This window comes from Antechinus flavipes, chromosome 2 (assembly GCF_016432865.1).
Source record: "Antechinus flavipes isolate AdamAnt ecotype Samford, QLD, Australia chromosome 2, AdamAnt_v2, whole genome shotgun sequence".
NCBI lineage: Eukaryota > Metazoa > Chordata > Mammalia > Dasyuromorphia > Dasyuridae > Antechinus > Antechinus flavipes.
The window spans coordinates 609,234,825-609,255,874 of record NC_067399.1 but is presented as its reverse complement, the minus strand read 5'-3'; the positions used below and the strand labels follow the sequence as shown (position 1 = coordinate 609,255,874).

Genomic DNA, 21,050 nt, shown 5'->3' with positions numbered 1-21,050 from the left:
TCGGGAAGAAAATAAAAAATGCAAATAGTTCATATTCGTTTCCCAGTGTTCTTTCTTTGGGTGTAGCTGCTTCTGTCCATCATTTATCCATTGAAACTCAGGTCTCTTTGTCAAAGAAATCCACTTCCATCAGAATACATCCTCATACAATATCGTTGTCGAAGTGTATAATGATCTCCTGGTTCTGCTCATTTCACTTAGCATCAGTTCATGTAGGTCTCTCCAAGCCTCTCTGTATTCATCCTGCTGGTCATTTCTTACAGAACAATAATATTCCATAACATTCATATACCACAATTTACCCAGCCATTCTCCAATTGATAGGCATCCATTCATTTTCCAGTTTCTAGCCACTACAAACAGGGCTGCCACAAACATTTTGGCACATACAGGTCCCTTTCCCTTCTTTAGTATCTCTTTGGGGTATAAGTCCAGTAATAGCACTGCTGGATCAAAGGGTATACACATTTTGATAACTTTTTGGGCATAATTCCAGATTGCTCTCCAGAATGGTTGGATTCGTTCACAGTTCCACCAACAATGCATCAGTGTCCCAGTTTTCCCGCATCCTTTCCAACACTCATCATTATTTTTTCCTGTCATTTTAGCCAATCTGACAGATGTGTAGTGGTATCTCAGAGTTGTCTTAATTTGCATTTCTCTGATCAATAAGGATTTGGAACACTCTTTCATATGAGTGGTAATAGTTTCAATTTCATCATCTGAAAATTGTTCATATCCTTTGACCATTTATCAATTGGAGAATGGCTTGATTTCTTATAAATTAGAGTCAGTTCTCTATATATTTTGGAAATGAGGCCTTTATCAGAACCTTTAACTGTAAAGATGTTTTCCCAGTTTGTTGCTTCCCTTCTAATCTTGTTTGCATTAGTTCTGTTTGTACAAAGGCTTTTTAATTTGATATAATCAAAATTTTCTATTTTGTGATCAGTAATGGTCTCTAGTTCATCTTTGGTCACAAATTTCTTTCTCCTCCACAAGTCTGAGAGACAAACTATCCTATGTTCCTCTAATTTATTTATAGTCTCGTTCTTTATGCCTAAATCATGGACCCATTTTGATCTTTTCTTGGTATATGGTGTTAAGTGTGGGTCCTTAGGGCAACCAATAGTGAAAGAAAACTAAAATATGAGTTTTCTATTCATTGGGGATTTACAAAGTCAGATTGGTTGGAATTCAGTTTTAGAGAACATGTATACACTCTGCATAAAAATCAAGTACAATTTAGAATCAGGAAGCAAAGAGAGAAGCTAAAGTCATCTAAAGATCAGAATTGGACTTCATTTTGTCTAATGTATCTGAAAAGACTTGATAGAAAAAGTACTTGGGATATCCAGGCTTGAGAATCATGTAAGGTAGACCTGGAACATAATAGATTAATGGGAACTGCTGAATTTAATTGAATAAACAAATGAAGGGAGATAGTCAGGGTTGCCTTGGTGTGGAGTGTATAAAATATGAGAATTTTTTACTGATATGTGGCATTCAGAAAACAAGGAGCATGATCAAAGTAATAGGTGGAAGGGAGAGTTGCAGCAACAATACCAGGTTCATGTGGATTGGCTGATGGTAAAGCCATGGCCACATTTATAAGGAAAATTTCCTATTGTATAGGTCAGAAGGAAGCTCTGATTTTGAAAAAAAGTTCACAGACAAGGAAGATTATATAACAGGAGGAGAAAGCAGAACTTGGCAGTACTCATTTGTTCCAGCTGATATAAAGTGTTTTCCTGACAAGTAGGGTGTAAAATAGATAATTCATATCACATTTGAAATCATCGTTCCATTAATTTCCAATGTTATGACCATTGCTACAGGGAATGAAAAAAAGTACAGAGTAAAGACAGAAACATCATGACATTATTATGCCAGATCTGAAAGGAATAAAACTGAACTCTTTAAAAGAAAACAACAGTTTCTGAACCTTAAAAACATAACAGCATTTCTCTACCTACAGCAGGACACACACAAAAAAATCTTCTATGTCAATTCCCAGTTCATACTACTCACAAGAACTGAGTTCTTAATCCATCTCTGATGCTACCTATCTAACTGAGCAGGTAATACTGTCTTTATTTACGTCATCTATAAATGTTCTCTAGATGGCCTCCAAGGTTCCTTTCATCTTTAAGGTGATGATCCTATGATCCTAAATACTTAAGAAGACTTATTAAATTGCCCTAAATACAGGTTATCCTTTCTCTCCAGATTTCAGTTGTATGAAACCAGAGTGTAGGATATAATCAGAGACTGCAGAGAGAGTTGTAATGATCAAAAAAAAGCTAAATATTGCATTTAAGGTAAAATGAACAAATTTCACAGTAATCATATTTTCACTACTATGTGGTGTAGATAGTGTTGGATGATCCTGGAAATATCACTTAAAATCAATCAATGCTACCAGTAAACTATCTGCTTATTAAATTTCAATCTGTATGGGGAAAATTTTGCTTACTGAGAGTTTGATCCAATGAAATCACTGATCTATACACATTATGTATTTTCCTTTCAAAGAGAATTCATGTTAAAGACAGAATCAGTAGAGTCAGGCTGTCTTCTGTTTGCTATTTGAAAAACTATTCTTTGTCAAGGTTAAATTTTTCTCTTATAATAGATTTTAAAACAACCAATGAACACATTTTCTGTGTATTCATTTTTAATATCCATCTATTTAGATCTATATAATAGGTCATATGCTTCATTTTAGTTCTTGCCACTTCTGGGAGCCTCAGCTGTCTAAACTGTTATACTGGCTAATTCTCTTAACTATTTCACATGTTTATAGAACAACTCCTTAACTAAAGAATCACATGCCCTTGATCTGTACTTTATTACAGATTTTCGTGTATCACTTTATCACTGCTCTTAGCAGCCTGTTGCCCTTAATGATGATAAAGATCCTGAAGCCTTTTATTTGATTAAAAAACAATCACTATCACCTGTGGAGTGAGACAGCAAAGAGTCTTTCATGTCTTTGCCAGAAATGTACCAAAGTAAAGTATTCTTATCCAATTCAGCTAAATGTTTTTCTCTTAAGATTTGCTTAATAGCATTTTTTCAATTACTTGTAAATTTCACTTTTGTAATATTTTGAGTTACAAATTTTTCTCCTAACCTTCCCACCCTTCTCCCCAAGATAGCAAGTAATCTGATACAGATTCAACATATACAATTATATTAATCATATTTCCATATCAGTTATGTTCTGAAAGAATAATTAAATCAAAAGGGAAAAACTACAAGAAAAAAAGCAAAAAATGAAAATCATATGTTTTGATTTGTATGACTGTATAGTTCTTTCTCTGGATTTTAGCATTTTCTATCATGAGTCTTTTGAAATTGTCTTGGATTATTATATTACTGAGAAGAGCTAAGTCTATCATAGCTGCTCATTGCACAATGTTGCTATAACTGTTATTGTTAATGATATACTCACTTCACTCAGTAACAGTTCATGTTTTTCCATGTTTTTCTGAAATCTGGCTATTCATAATTTCCTATGACACGATAGTATTCCAAATTCATATACCGCTACTTGTTCTTCCATTCCCCAATTGATGGGCATCTCCTTGATTTCCAATTCTGCCACCTCAAAAAATTTCTATAAATATTTTTGTACATAGGCATCTTTCTCCCTTTTTAATGATCTCTCTGACTCTCATAGACCTAGCAGTGGTATTGCTGATCAAGTTTTATAGTTCTTTGGGTATAGTTACAGATTGTAGAGTAGGTATTTTTAATTTGGGGTTTGTGAACTTGATTTTAAAAAGTATTTTGGTATCTATATTTAATATAATTTGTTTTCTTTGTAACTTAGGCATTTTACTTTGTCTTTAAAAAACATTATTCTGAGAAAGAATCCAAAGGTTTTTATTAAACTACCAAAGTGGAGTGATTTGTTATACACACACACACACACAGACACACCCACCCACACAAATATACACACACATATTTAAGAATGTCTGGGTTAGAGACTAGTCTTTTCTCTATTATGGACCTGAGTTTCATGAACTAAAAAACTAAAGGATTGGGATTTTGTGATTTTAAAAGTTCTCATAGCTTTAACTCATTTATTACATAGCCTAGAATTAGAGATTAACTGTTTATTTCCAGATTGGCTTTAGCTTTCCAATGAGCAGAAGTACTGTCCTCTAGCAGTGGAGAAAATTTGACTTCAAGTAAAGTGTTCATCTTTATCTTGACTGGCTTGACATAAGTAGTTTAATTTGGCAAAATGTTATCCACTTAAAATTGTCTTAGAGACAACAGAAGGAAAACAGAAAAGTCTACATTTTTTGAGATAGGAGTGGGAAACTTAGTTAATAGTTAAGTCAAGTGCTTAGAAAAGATAGATGTTGGAGAGGAAAAATGATATTCTTCAAGTTGAAAGTTCATGGTTCTAGAGAAAAACTGATCAAAGGAAGAGATGCATTGTTGAGCTTTTTGGTAGGTAAATTAGAAGTACATGAATTAAATACAAATATGCTGTGGAGAGATTATTTACATATATGTTCAGTATCTAGGATTAGGGTAGAAGACTGGGAAAGGCTTGGGCATAAATTCTTCCTTTCCGCTAGTTTTACTGATTATTACTTCTGCCTTGGTGTTCTAGCCTCACATACATGGTATTCATTTTTCATACCTGATACTTTGTACTCAAACCTGCCTATGCTGTTCTTACATACTAGTTGTAGTAGAATGAACAAAACTAAGTATAAAGAGAAAAGCACTGGGCAAGAAGAAACAAATGGCAGTACCATGCCAAGGGTTGGGAATATTTGGCTGCTCAGAGAAGCTAGTGCTCTCCATAATGCCTCAACAGAGCATGATGGAAAAGAAATGGAAAAGTAGACTTCAGAAATCTGTTAAGCTTGCGCTACCTCAGAAATTATAACTACATGATTATATATTGAAAGTTGATTCTCCAATCAAACAATGGGAAAAAAGGTTTTTGGTACTAACAAAGCTACTTATCAAATCACCAGCAAATGGGAAGCCATTGGACCAATTTCTCATACAAATGAAATATACATATTCATCTTTGCAATGTGTGATTTCTTTTTTACCATACTATCCCACTCGGCTGAATTTCTCCTGGGAACTAATAAGAAGCAAAAGGTGACAATCCCAGGGAACTGAAATGTAGGGACAATCGGCTGGAAGAGTGAGCACTGGTAGGGGGAAAAGGAATCTCTTTCTCTCCTCAAATCCTCTTTTCTAGGGAAAAACTCTATTCTACCTCTCCTAGAAGTAACTTTAATAAAATGTACACTTGATGCCCTCTACTAAAACCCTATTTTGATGAGGTATGGAGGTGACCTTGAGGTTTTGAAAGCTTATATTAGTGGAGCAGATGCTCTGGCTGGTCTTGCCCATCTGGAAAGATTTCAAGCATGGGTTTGGCAAAGCATCTGACAGCCATGTTTAGAGAGTCTTATCACCTCACCAAAAATTTAATTGTGAGAATTGGCTTTTCTTATACCACAGGATGATGATTATTTTTTTTTTTTGTTCACAGAAATAAAGGAAGATAGTATAAGGGGCAGGGGGGAATCACCATTTTCATCAGTAGAGACAGTGCTCTCCTAAATGAAAATGGGAGTCTTTTGAAGTATGCATGGTATAAGGCTGCTTAAACTTCTCTACCAACTCCTAATGATCACTGTGATATTCCCTCTACTTTACCTTGTACTTGGGAAAGGGGACTCTCTTAACACAAAGATAATTGGCTTGGGACAAAAGTGAGAACAAACTTTTGAATGCCAGCACTGCTATGTGCTTTCGGCAGGACCTCGGGCAAGAGACATCATCTCTTTGTCTCAATTTCCCTTTCTGTAAAAAGGACCACTTTCTTCCTGTATTCATTTGAGCAATAATGTAGTTATTGAATCTTAAAGTCTTAAATCAGTGTGAGAAATGATGCTTGGTGCCTCTTGTTGCGCTGAGAGGAAGAGGGACTAGCCCTGAAATGATCACAGGCTGCTTTGAAAATGATAAAAGGTAAAGGCTTATGAAGCTGAACAAGCTCTAATGTGTTCCCTGTGCTTTGAATACACCTTCTCTTCCACATTTAGTGGAAAAGGATGTAAAGCAAAGGATAGTTCATTTCAATGACTGTTACCTTAGAAAACCTTTTAATATATTACTAATTACTACTATTAATATATTACTCTTCTTAATGGTTCTATTTTATTTCTAAATTCATTTTTCACTTAACCAATTACTGAATCAAATGTGTTTTATTAGAAACTGAAAACAGATGTTAAAAGTATAGCGCACTTAAATGAAGAAATAACAAATGTTAAAGTAGGTATCCAGGAGTATATTCTCTACTTATTTTATAAATAAGGGAATTGGAATTTTATAGAATGATAAGATATTAAAGGTGGAAGGAGCTATTTATTCAAGATCTGTAAGAATATCCACATGTAAACTTTAAAAGGATCTACAATAAACATTAATAAATAGTCTTTAAGGTTCCTTTTGGCTCTAAAATTTTATTTCACTGTAATTCAGGTAATTTAATTTTTAGTAGGCCATATTGGAAGGCCTTGATCCACTGGGATGTAGCAGGATTTGAAATTCTTATGAATTTTTTCACAGCTAGTTGTCAGCCTTAAGTAACTTATCTCCCTATTGGTTCTCCATTCGATAAAATATTATTTCTTTTAACAAAATTCTGATACACGGTGGGATTTATAGGCACTGAAAAGTGGTAGGAAGAAAACTTCTCTGAGGGACCTGGGCTGAGTTCTGCCCTTCTCAAATTCTTCTGATTTTTTAAAATTAAATATTAATTTCTTTTTCATTGAGAAAAATGCTCAAAATCATTTGTTGTTGTTTTGATAACTGTGTTCTTTCTCCTGCTTCCATCTAGCTTTTCTCAAAATACAAGTCACACAGACGTTTTACTGAGTTTTTTTTTTTTTTTTTGTCTTCCTTTTTTTTTTAATGACTTCCCGGGAAAAATAGGGATAGGAAAAAAAAAAAATCTTATTTCAAAAAATTTAGTAGAATTTCTTATTGCTACCAGTTCACTGCCTCTTTATAATTCAAGGATTGAATAGAAGTCTATGTGTATGAACAAAATGATTTTGTTAATTTTTTTTAAAATAAAAGAAAATTAGATTCTTTGTTTCTCTCTATAGTTAAAACACTACTCATTAGTAGTTATCATTTGTGGTGTAGAACTATTGTGTGGAGTTAATGTGTATAAAACATGCCAAAGAGGAAAACATCCTATTGTCTTTTTTCTTAGAATATACAATGCTGTAAATTTCTTAGGGTGGAAGGAAGAGGAGGAGGAGTGAGAAGAGGGGAAAGTTTGACAGAGTATATACACTCATGCATACATACATAGAACACATATACCTATACTTACATGTCTATTGTAATACTTGGTTTGTTTTTTTTTTTTTTTTTGCAGAGATTTTGGAAAATTTTAACAGCAATTTCTTGGTCTAAAACTTATAACTACAGCTAAATCTTCACTTTCCCCAGTAAAACACTATACATCATCATATTTTTAACTTGATGGAAACTTGATTTTATAAATAAATAAATACTAAGAAACTAAAATGCTGCAGAAACCTAAAAGAAATATATTTGCCCTAAAAGAGTGCTTACATGTAATCATGTATGCCTTTCATGATTTGTCATGTACAGAAAGAAAAAAAATGTTTATCCTAGTAGCACGACTTTTGTAAAAATAGGAAGTCAAACTCAACTTTGGGCAGTAGACAGTCTATTCCTGGACTTTAAAATCTTTCAACTTACTACAACCTTCCAGGGCTTATTTTTCACTTGGCATAGCCCTCAAAATCCAGTCACCTCCATACCATAGTGAAACATGAGAGTTGTTATTTTGGATAAATCCATGATTTTCCAATGTCAGACCTATGATATTGTTGTATTTTCATTAGCAGACTTAGCTTAGTGCTTAACACATAATAGTTGCTTAATAAATATTTGTTGATTAGTTACTGATAATATTCATATAGAGACCAAATTGGGTTGGGGAAGCCTCTGAAAGAAGCTGTTCTATTTAAAGAGTTGGAAATACCTCTATTGGAAAATATGTATTCAGTTAGTGATGTTGTTGTCTATCTTCTTGAAGAGAACTAAAATGACATCACTATGTTAAGAGTCAAATTAGTATGTCTGACTCTGGCTTGATCAGACCAATATGAACTGAGAATGCTCTGCCACAGGTTGGATACAAATATTCTCTATGAACATTTGGGGTAGACTCTCTAACTTGTATATCTTGTATTTCTTCTGAGTTACTTTGATTCTGCTTTGCTCATGAAGTGCAGCACCTTCTCTGAGCAGACCTTGCCAGTAACTCCCATGTCATAGAATGACTTCTGAAGTTCTTAAGAAAGATCTTGAGAAAGTCCTTGTATAGCTTTTTCTGACCACCTTGCCCTGTGTGAGTTCTCCAAAAAATTGTCTTTTTGGCAAGCGCACATTTGGTATTCTAATTATGTGACCAGCCCAACAGAGTTGTGTACTACCTGAGTAGAGTTTGAATGGAATTTGAATGCTTATTTAGGAGGCTCCTAAAGAAACTGTGGGAGAGGAGAGATATTAGCCTGACTACCAAACTGAAGGACTACAGAGCCTTTATGTTGATCCCATTGTTGTATATGCCTGTGGAAGTTGGACAGCTGTGCCAAGCCAGAAACTGAATAGCTTCCATTTGAATTGTCTTAGGAAGATTCTGAAGATCACCTGGTATGATAAGACACCAGACACTGAAGTCCTTTCTCAAACTACACTGCCAATCATTGAAACTCTCCTTTAGTCAGTGAACGTGAAATTTGTAGTCATCTTAACTAGGACACATTAGTTCCTATGTACTACTTCATAGAGTTAATTGTGATAAAGTAATCTAATCATTGTAGATAAATTACATAGTACTTAGCATAATGCCTAGTACATAGTAAGTGCTTAATAAATGTTTATTGACTAGTAAACATAGTAAGTGCTTAATAAATGTTTATTGATTAGTAAAAAAAATCAAAGACCTTGAACAGCTACAGATTTTTGTGCTGAAGAATTCACCCTCTCATGTCTGCCTATCACTGGAATTTTGGGTAAATGTAATTACTGTAGCATAGTCAATGCCATTATATCCCACTTATGTAAGGACTCATATTTCTGGTAACTTCAACCTTTAGGAATAATGCATGAATTTCCCTGGAAATAAAAGGAAGAAAGCTGCAGAACATGAGAAGAATGAATGTCTCTAAATTCTTACATTAAATTAAGCTTTTGCATTTGTGGGTAGAACTTTAATGATTCTTGCAGTTCTCAAAGTAGTTATCTGTTTTCTCAATCCTTGTAGGAGCCAACTACTTCTGGCAGGCTCTCTAGGAATTCATTGGCAGCCCTAGAATAGAGAGGAACATGCAGAAATGTCCTGAATATCAAAATGGGTGCTCATAGTAATGCATGGAATGGAATCTTCAAGAAAAGGTTTAGCTCAATAAATTTTGCTTAAGGAGGTAGTCACTAGACTAAATGAAAGACATTTTAGAAAGGTTTCCATGAGAAGTGATTAAAATAAAAATGGGGGAGTGTGTTCTTGTCCTCCCTTACATCTAGAAAATAACATCCTCAGCTTTCAGATATATTGAGGCATTTACTCTGTGAGTAAACAAATATTAAAAATTTGTGTTATAACTGTATAAGGTGTTTGAAATTTTTCAGGTACTTTGTCATTTTAGGATTCAAGCACAAAAAATGTGGCAGGGTATGAAGCTGAAAGGATTCTCAGGGTTAAAATGTTAATAGTCCTCTTCAAAAGAGGACTATTCCTCTTTTGTTCCTTTTCCTCATATATATTATATATATATATTTAGTTGGCTAACTTTTTTTAAAATAACTTTTAATTGACAGAACCCATGCCAGGGTAATTTTTTTACAGCATTATCCCTTGCACTCACTTCTCCCTCCCTCCCTCCCTCCACGCCCTCCCCCAGATGACAAGCAGTCCTATACATGATAAATAGGTTACAGTATATCCTAGATACAGTATATGTGTGCAGAACCGAACAGTTCTCTTGTTGCACAGGGAGAATTGGATTCAGAAGGTAAAAATAACCCGGGAAGAAAAACAAAAATGCAAGCAGTTTATATTCATTTCCCAGTGTTCTTTCTTTGGGTGTAGCAGCTTCTGTCCATTCTTGATCAATTAAAACTGAATTAGCTCTCTTTATCGAAGAGATCCACTTCCATCAGAATACATCCTCAAATAGTATCGTTGTTGAGGTATATAATGATCTCCTGGTTCTGCTCATTTCACTTAGTATCAGTTCATGTGAGTCTCACCAGTCCTCTCTGTATTCATCCTGCTGGTCATTTCTTACAGAACAATAATATTCCATAATATTCATATACCACAATTTACTCACCCATTCTCCAAATGATGGGCATCCATTCATTTTCCAGCTTCTAGATACTACAAACAGGGCTGCCACAAACATTTTGGCACATACAGGTCCCTTTCCCTTCTTTAGTATCTCTTTGGGGTATAAGCCCAGTAATAACATTGCTGGATCGAAGGGTATGCACATTTTGATAACTTTTTGTGCATAGTTCCAGATTGCTCTCCAGAATGGCTGGATGTGTTCACAATTCCACCAACAATGTATCAGTGTCCCTATTTTCCCACATTCCATCCAACATTCCACATTATCTTTCTCTGTCATTCTAGCCAATCTGACAGGTGCGTAGTGGTATGTCAGAGTTGTCTTAATTTGCATTTCTCTGATTAATAATGATTTGGAGCATATTTTCATATGGCTATAAATAGTTTTAATTTCTTCATCTGAGAATTGTCTCTTCATATCCTTTGACCATTTATCAATTGGAGAATGGCTTGATTTCTTATAAATTACAGTCAATTCTCTATATATTTTGGAAATGAGGCCTTTATCAGAACCTTTGACTGTAAAAATGTTTTCCCAGTTTATTGTTTCCCTTCTAATCTTGTCTGCATTTGTTTTGTTTGTACAAAAACTTTTCAATTTGATATAATCAAAATTTTCTACTTTGCGGTCAATAATGATCTCTAATTCTTCTTTGGTCATAAATTCCTCCCTCTTCCACAGGTCTGAGAGGTACTATCCTATGTTCTTCTAATTTATTTATAATCTCATTCTTTATGTCTAGGTCATGAACCCATTTTGACCTTATCTTGGTGTATGATGTAAAGTATGGGTCAATGCCTAGTTTCTGCCATACTAATTTCCAATTTTCCCAGCAATTTTTGTCAAATAATGCGTTCTTATCCCCAAAACTGGGGTCTTTGGGTTTGTCAAACACTAGATTATTAAAGTTATTGGTTGTTTTGTCCTTTGAACCTAACCTATTCCATTGATCAATTAGTCTATTTCTTAGCCAATACCAGATGGTTTTAGTAACTGCTGCTTTATAATATAATTTTAAATCTGGCACAGCTAGGCCACCTTCATGTAGGATACAAGCCCAACAAAATAGTCAAAGTGGAGTTCATACTGCAATCACCTCTGAAGCCCACTATTTGATAGCATTAGCAGCAATTTGCTGATATGCTACTACAGAATAATTAATTTGTACTGCGACATCTGCATAAGGACCTATACCTTCATTTGATTTTTTTTCATTAATTCCCTTGAAATTCTTGACCTTTTGTTTTTCCATATGAACTTTTTTGTTATTTTTTCTAGGTCATCAAAATAGTTTTGTGGGAGTCTGATTGGTATAGCGTTAAATAAATAGATTAGTTTAGGTATTTCTCCAATATTGATTTCCATATTTCACACCTTCTTTGCAGTTACTTAATAGTACTTAAGTGGGGACAGGACAGAACTCTTTAACTTCTTTAACTGTGTTTTGATATGTCCTTGCCAGGGGCCATTTGAACCAAAGCTTAATTTCCTCAGTTATCAGTACCCATAGTAAAGGTAGCCTCCCTTAGAGCTGAGCCTCTTAAGAGCTTGATAAGGAATACCCAAAAAGCTTGGGCAACAAATCAGTTCTCCTCCATTTGGTTTAGTTGAATAAACCATAAGAGATTTAGGACTTCACCTTTTAGTATGGAAATTATCTGGAGGAAAAATATTTTCCTGAAACTTGTACAATTGGAATAGGAGAAAGAAGGATTTTATGGGAAGGGAAGTAAATATGGACATGTTATTAAGTGCAGCCCTTGAAGTTTGGACTTTTCCCCTGCCTTTAGAGAGATAGCCACCCCTGTGTTTATGTAAATAAACATTAAAGACTTTTGGATACTGAAAGATTGATGGAATAAAGACCCTATAGACTACTTACTGTGAAGAAATCAGAAACAAGAATTTTTTTTTTTTAAAACAGTGTAATTGGGATCCTAATTAAATAGTTACTTTCCAGGAGAAATATTTAACTATAGAAACTCCCCAATTTGTTTCAGGTCGATCTTCTCTCTTTCCCTTTGAAGATGCCTTTCTAGAGGACAGTCATGGTGACCAGTCCTTATCATCAGGCCTGAGCTCTCCAACTCGCTGTCAGAATGGTGAACGAGTGGAACGCTATTCTAGAAAGGTGTTTGTTGGAGGCCTGCCTCCTGACATCGATGAAGGTACTGTGTGTGTATTAGTTAACATGATTAAGAAAGAATTACCTCTGTATTTAATATTAGCTCTTTGAAACCAAGACTTGTTTCGCTCTTGGCAGAATACCTGGTATATAGTAGGTGATTAATATATGCTTGTTGATTGATTAAAAAAAAAAAACAGACTATGCCCATTGTAGCTAATAGACTGTTCTATAGTATGCTTAGATATTAGTTTGATATTCTTGAGAAAGCTCAAAATGGGTTTATTTATGACCAGAGTGATATTGTGTCATATGTAAAGCAATAAGATTTCCTTCATAGGAGCTCAGAAGGCAAAAGTCTTTCATATGGCCATGCCTTCCAGAACCTCATAGTTAGGAGGGAAGGGATCTTAGCTCATTTAGGATTTTTAATATCTCAGTTATATCTTTGAGTAAGCTGATTATTTCCAAGGTTTTAACCAAAACTTCAGCTATTATGCTTAGACACATTTAACATTATATATATATATATATATATATATATATATATATATATATATATATATATATATATATATATATATGTAAACATGGGTTTATATATGCAGTACATAATTATTTATACACTTAGATGTAAGTATGACCTATATATCCCCAATAGAGGAAGAGTCAGGAAGATCTGTGTTCAAATCTCCCCTCTGATACATTATGGCTATGTGACCATGGGCAAATCATTTAACCTTTCAGTATCCTAGGCAACTAAAACTGATTAGGCGTTGACCTACATTGGTAGAGGGAGTTTCATCTTCTGGGAGTTCTCTATACCAAAGAAAATACAAGTCTACTCCCTTTCACATATATGGAAATATGACATTTTTATAAAGGTGAAAATAATGATTAAGATAATTAGTTGGTTAAAACTAGAAAATTTTTTCATGAATTAACATGTTATGATAAATGTTTAGTTCTAATAGTTCTAAGTGAAAAACTCACTTTTGTCTAAAACTTGGATTTGGAGAATGGAAAAATTTAGTAAAATATCTGAAGTGACTTAAAACTTTGTCAGTCAGTTCTAGTAGGTCATGACCAACTTAAGAAAATCTTAGGCATGAATTCTTTTGGTAGCTCTTAAATATTTCTAGAAAATAGTATTAAATATTTTGATAGAAAGGAAGAAAGAAAGTTAGCTTGTTACATTCATGTAACTTGGTTGCTTTGTTAGTCATGAGTTTCCCCATCACCTCAACATTCTAAGTATTTGGGCAGAGAACACAGGACTACCACTTAAGGGTGTTAAAGGAGATTCACTTAGTGGGTACGGATTGGACTAGATGCTAATAATGTTTTTTGAACTTATAATGTAGTGTAAATCTGAAGCATTTAATTATGAAGTCCTCTTCTTAGCTTAAAAATCAATCTCCATTCTTCCCATAGTCTTTGGCTTGTTTGTTCTCTCTCCCTCCCTATATTTTAATTTGTTGCTGAAAAAGCTGCTAATTTCCAACCTGACTAAAATCTTCTTAGCAGATTACATTAATTTCCTACTATGAGTCAAAAAGAGGGTCCATCCAGTTTACTAGGATTTTTTAAACATTATTTTATTAAGGATGAGAGCATATAAACAAACTAACCAATTGATTTGCTTGTCTTAACACTGTTATTCTATGTACCTGTTAGGGAAAACACATTTTCTGCTGGCAAAGGATATACCAGAAAAGAAAAAAAAACTTGTAGAATTAGAATGTGATTTTATACTTCAGAATGACTTAAGAACTGTATACATATTTTCATATGCTGTGAACCTTTGCTTTTTTTTGAAAATGAAATTTTTAAAAATACTTCTGTTTTTTGAGCTTGTTTCAAGAGCAAATTCCCATCTTCTATGGAGTGATAAGGGAAGTCTGTAATACAAAAGTGAGAAACTAAATTTTTATACTTAATTTTAAGTGATCTAAGAAAATACTGATTTAGTGCAATTTTATAGATAATTTTCAGCTCCTCCTCTTATAAAGTGAATATAGGAAACAATCTTTAGGACATTTTTTTGAAGTAAGGTTATGTATTTTGCTGTTTAGAAATTTGAAGATTTCCCTTTCCTTTTCCTAAATCTCCTTATTTGTTTTTGTAGATGAGATTACTGCCAGCTTTCGTAGGTTTGGACCTCTTGTGGTGGACTGGCCTCATAAAGCTGAAAGCAAGTCATATTTTCCACCTAAAGGTAATATGCTTACAATGCCTATACAGATTGTTTTTAGAACTAGTATGACGATTCAATAAAAGGCAGCCTTTTAATTCTTGAAGTGGCTGGGATTTTTTTTTTTAGTCCATCATAATATGGTTTTTAATATATGCAGAGAGAAGATAGCAAGCCTCTTTCTCCAAAACCACCATAATGGTTTCATAATCTCATCCATGAGGAAATAGAACACCATTCAGAACCAGCTTTTAGCTTGTGTTGATTTCTTACTTTTGGAATGAATGTGGGAAGGGAATGCTGAGATCTACTGATAATTTTAACCAGGCTAAATCCACCTGCTGACCTAAATTCTGAGAATGACTCCAAAGCTGATCTTCTTGGAGAGATAACAAGGAAACTTAATGTGTTTATAACTAGTATAATCCTTGAAATGAAGAAATTCTAACCTGAGATGAGAGGTGGATATTGAGGGTGGTAATTTGAAATGAGTTTATCTTTATCCCCATCTATCAACTTATCAAAGTAAAAACTAGTGCATAACTCTTAAAATCTCCTGACAATTTCCAATTTGTTTGGGGATTTGTTTTTGTTTTTTGCTATTTTTAAAAGTTTTATGGTTGCTTTTTGTATTTTTTCCTTACCTTTCTCTACTCCTTCCCATGTTGAATCCTTGTTTGTATGAAGAAAAACATTTAAGCAAATCAGCTCACACCACCATGGAAAGCATTTGCTTCATTCCATCCAAAATCAATCCCTTTTGATTGAGAAAGAAGTCTTCTTGTTTATGATTTCTATAAGACCAAAATTGTTCATTATAATTCGTCAAAATTCTTCTACTTTTTCATAATATTATTTATTTATATTTCTACCCTGTGTGTTGTGTCCTTGGTTCTGCTTGATTCACTGCATCACTACATATGGGTCTGCCCACATTTCTTTCAATTTATTAAATTTATTATATTCATAATGGTTTCACTGAGTCAAAAAGTATGAACAACCTAGTGACTTCTAATATATTTCCAAATAATTGGACTAATTCATAGCTTCACCAACAGTTAATGTTCTCTGACATCTTCAGTATTGATTCTTAAAAACAAAACAAAACAAAACACTTTTGCCCATTTGGATGTGAGGTAAAATTTGGCATGTTTTCTTTTCATCTGTTGTTTTTCTGGAAATAACAGTTTGTGCTAAACCCATGGGGGTTGTTTTGGCTAATACTGTGTGAGGCTTCACCTACTTGTGTACTACTTGCCAAGTATTTGTTGCTAAAAGTGACATTATCTTGTGGATTGTCCTGAAAATAATTTTGGGTGGGGCAGGTGCTATACATTATTATGGAGCATCTGCTCATTGGCAAACAAAACAGAAAGAGAAAAGAAGCTTTAGACACACTTAGTGCAAATTTCTGCAGATCCTTCATGTGCTTTGTGGTGGACTTAATTAAGACTTTTGCCCCAGTAATACAAAATACAACACAAAAATAATTTTTCCTGAGATTGTGACTTAATATAGGAAATGAAAGCAGCATTTTGGTGACCTAATTGCAAATGACTCAGTCTAACTGCAACTTCTCATTCCACTGACCTCTTATTCTGAAACTCTAAATAATTTACTGTGTCATCAATTTTTAACGTACTTCTATAGAATTTCCTCATTTAAAAGACAGACAAAAAAACTAACTTTGTTATTCAGCAAAGGGTAAGCCAATCTAAGTAGGAAACATGGCCCCAAGGATGATCTTTAGGGGAAAGAACAGAAAAATAACACAGAAACAGCTTGTAGACTTTTGTAGAGGGGTTTTTAATAAGAAGAGGCAAATCTCCCTTATAACTAAAGGTAGAGGGCAAGTCTAGTCTAGAAAACAGAAAGAATAGACCTATTTTTTCTATCATTCCATTCATATTTGGATCCTCTCCTACCTTGTTGAAAAGTGAAATCTACTTTTTTCAAGTCACATCTCTTCTTTTTTGCAATTCTTTTTGCAACCTTTTTGTCAAACTGGCCTACTGCTGTTTCCTACATGCAAAATCCCATCTGCTGCCAGGCTATGACTGCATTAAGTACCCCTTCACCTTTACATTTTAGGATTCCTAAAGCACAGTTCTAATGCTGCCTCCTAGATTCGGCCTTTCTTTTTTTCCACCTCTTCTCCGTTTGTTAGTGTTTGTTCTTATTTGAAATTACATTGTATTTTCTTGATATTTACTTTGTATTATATGTATGTACAAGTTGCAATTGTACAGAACAGTATAAACTCTTTCAGGACATGATTATTTTTGTATCCCTAGTAACTACTCTGTCCCTAGAACACAAACAATAAATTTTTTAATAGAATGTTGGCTATCAGTTCATAAGTTCATCTTAAATATTTTTTCTTTCATTTTTCTATTTTTGCTCTACATTTATTTTTAAAAATTGATTTAGCATTTTTTCCCAGTTACACGTAAAAACAATTTTTAACACTCGCATTTAAAACTTTAATTCAATTTTATTTACAACTGGTTTATGATTGTTTAGTAATTAGTGATTTTCCCGTGGGTGTGCCTTTCTTTAGGTGGAACTGAAGTTGATATGTTTTTCTTAGTATATTTCAGGCTCATGAATAAATAGGGCATAAGATCTTAGATCTGGGGGTAACTTTGGAGGTAGTCCAATGATCTCCTTTTACTAGCTGCCTGAGCTGATACAGCTTTTTGGGTATGGATTGAACTAGGTGATTTGCTGCAGTCCCTTCTAATTCTCAAAATATGATTTTTGAATTAGCATATCTTGGCCTTCTTAAATATTTGAAGGGACCACAATTGAGTCATTTAAACTTGCTGGAACTGAAGAGCAGGGAGGATAGTGAGATTGCATTGACTAGGATCTTTCCAACAAGAGAATTGCTGAGGGGTCTATAATTCTATTTGTGAGAGGCTTCTGTGAAGACAAGAAATACTAGTTTTTGATGGTTTTATTAGTACTCTGTAAGTACTAAAAGACAACTAATGTGAATATACTCCAAAAAGGAAGGGTTTTTGTTCAAGGCAGAATTCTTATTTTTCATATCCCATAAAGGTAGGACATTTGCAATCAAATCATTGAACTTTCCAAAGAAAGAAAAGTACAATATTGATGGATAATCGGTTTTGTATGTCTTGTCTTTGACTCTTATTAGCCTTTTGACCTTGAGAAAAGCATTACATTGCTGACTTATAGTTTTTACCTCTGTAAAACAGTATCTGCTTCAGGGACATTGTGAAGATTGAAGAGAGTGAGTTGGAAAGCATTGTAGAGGTCATTTGGTCAAATGCTTTTATTTTATAGATGAGGAAACAAGTCCAGAGAGGTTAACTTGGACTCATTTGTCCAAGTTTTCACAAGTAGAAAGTTTCCAAATTAATATTTGAATCCAGATCCTTTGACTCCCAAGTCATTGATCATTTTCCATTGTCACTACCTCTGAAACAAGGGAATACATTTAGGATATTTTGCAATCTTTAAAGCACTAAAAATTGTTTGCCATTTTGTTTGATATGAATGTAGCTTTTTTTTTTTTTTTTTTTTTTGGCTGAGGCAATTGGGGGTGCCCAGGGTCACACAGCTAGGAAATGTTAAGTTTCTGAGACTAGATTTGAACTTAGGTCCTCCTGACTTCAGGGCTGGTGCTCTATCCACTTTACCAAACTAGCTGCCCTGAATGTAGCTATTTTTTAAAAGTTTAGTGAGTAAAGACAACTGAGGAGATTATTTTAGAAATTAATCTTTTCAAAAATGTACTTATATGTCTCAGTGATGATAAATTTAATACATTCAAAATGTATATCAACATTATTTTCATTTTGAATAATTGCTAAATTGAAAACTTCTCAAGAGGAATTGTTAATCTTATCTTCTTTATACATCTCAATACATTGTTAGGTAATCCATGAGATGAGCTAGAGATTCTAAAAGGCACAGACAAAGAAGGGAGCACATTTCAGGCATGAGGGACATCCTGTGCAAAGGCAAAAGGCATTGTTGTATTGTGGGACAGGCAACTAGCCAGTTTAGTTGAATTGTAAAGTATATAACAGGAAGTAATGCACAATAATTATGGAAAGTGAGGTGGGACCTAGATTAGGAAAAGCTTTAAGTTCCACATGGGGGACTTTGTATTGGATCCTAGAGGAAATAAGAGTCATTGGAACTTCTTGAGAAGAGGAATAACATATTCACACATCTCTCTTAGGAATTTGACTTTAGTAGGTATGTGAAAGATGGAGTCATAAGTCAGAAAGGCCAATTGAAAAGATAGCAAAGTCATTGAAGTTAAAAGTAAGGAGTACCTGAACTAGAGTAGTGGCTATGTGAATAGAGGAAAGGGGACAGATGTGAGAATGGTGGAGGTAGAATTAGTAAGATCTGGCAAATGATTGAGCATGTGGAATGAAGAAAATTGAAGAGACTAGGATAGTTCCAAGGTTGTACATTTAGTGACCAGATGAGTAGTGATCTTCTGAAAAGAAACAATAGAAGGAATGTTAAATTTGGAATCCAAGTACCTGGCTTAGGACTTTCTCTTGCTTTCTATCACTTTGACTTCAGACGAGTTAATTTTGTCTCTCTTTTGCCTAATATGGAAATTGAGGGACTCTATTTAGAAGATTTCTGAGCTTACTCCCTGCTTTATGTTTTTAATCCTCTGTTTTCTGAATCTTTTTGAGAATAGCACTGATTGATATGTTGATGAAAGTAATGTTTTGGAAAAAATATCTAACAGAATTGGGCAAGAGAGGGAAGACACTAGACATTAAAAGGTAATCTAAATATTCTTAAAAATAATCCAGTTATAAAATCATAAGGATAGTTACCACAACAGGGGCAACAAGAATGAAAAGAAAGGGATGGAAAGCAGAAACATTACAAAGAGAAAATCCAATGCTCCTAATAATTGAGTAAATTTGGGGAAAAGGTAGAGGAGCCAATTTGCATTCTCTAGGAGAATGATGACAACTTTAAGACTGAGGAGAGGGAGAGAGACAGCTAACCAGACTGACTGACTGATTTTAGGAATATCAAGGAGGGACCAATGAGCCTGAGCATGAGTGCTGGTTTTGTTCAAGAGATACTATTTTGATTTTAATCATTTGTTCAAGTTGATAGAACATCCAAGTGAAGATTCCTATAAGATATTATGGAACTAACAGCTGAGGCAAAGATTAGGGCTGGAGAGATCTTGTTTGCAAAGAGGTGGTAGTTAAAACATGGGATTGGATGAGCTCCTGAGGGAGAGAATGAAGTCATATTATGAAGAGGAAAACCAACAGAGAAGTAGTATCAAAAGAGATATATTAGAGAAAAACCAAAGAGGCAGCATGACTTCTTGAATAGAGAGGTGAATTTTGTCAGGAAGATCTGGACTTGTAGAATCCTGAACAAATTGTTTGACCCATCTGAATGTCAGATTATTCACCTATAAAAAGGGGATAATAGTGCCTATATCATGATATTTTATAAAATTCAAATGAGTAATATATATGTGAAGAGCCTTGTAAACCTTAAAACACTATGTAATTAATGAGGGTTTCAGAAAGCCTGTGGTTAGCAAATAATGGCTATTGGGTCAGAGGTGTCAAAGAGTTGCAGAGCTAGATAAAGGCAGCCATTGGATCTGATGATGAGGACATTCTTGACCTTTGAGCATGCAATTTCAGAAGATTAACAGGAACAGGATCCAGACAGATTTCAGTCAGCATTTGTTTTTCCAGTTTAGGAAAGAAACAAGCGGCAGTAGATTGTTCTTGCTCACAATCCCTTAGCCAGTGCCAAAAACTGTGGGAATTTTCCTTAACTCTTAACCTTTCCTTAACTCCTTAACCAGTTTAACTTTAGTTCCAGAGTGAATTGGCTTTCAAGTTCCCCAAGGCAAATTAGCCTGGCTACCATCTAACCAGGTGACTAAGATATAATTAATTGCAGGGAAAGGAGGAGAGACCAAATCTACAGGCATTGGAATCTGATGGCCAAGATCCAAGTTGAGCATTTGAGCTCTTAATAAAATCTTCCATGGCTAGAAGAATAGAGTAGAGAAGGAATTAAGTATAGCAGGTTACAGTGGAACAAGATACCACTAGAGAAACAGCATGGGGCTATTGTACCTGTGTGAGCAATTTCTAGCCTCACCTTAATTCTAGACTTGAAAATTAGGATGGAGAGAAATAATCAAATCCAAACAAGATCATACTGGTTTATGAAGTTGAAGTGATTGTTCATTTGCACAGTACTTTTTGTTTTTTATAAGCCT

General features: G+C 34.3%; 1 protein-coding gene across 11 annotated transcripts in view; it reads left to right on the top strand.

The window, feature by feature from the left end:
- The window catches only part of CPEB3 (cytoplasmic polyadenylation element binding protein 3), a 258,766-nt gene that overhangs the window by 155,701 nt on the left and 82,015 nt on the right, over positions 1–21,050 (top strand). For all 11 annotated transcript variants that reach the window (XM_051981647.1, XM_051981646.1, XM_051981643.1 and 8 more), the window contains 2 exons: positions 12,461–12,628; positions 14,714–14,803. In XM_051981647.1, the coding sequence (XP_051837607.1) occupies positions 12,461–12,628; positions 14,714–14,803 (258 nt within the window). The remainder of the gene's footprint in view (positions 1–12,460; positions 12,629–14,713; positions 14,804–21,050) is intronic.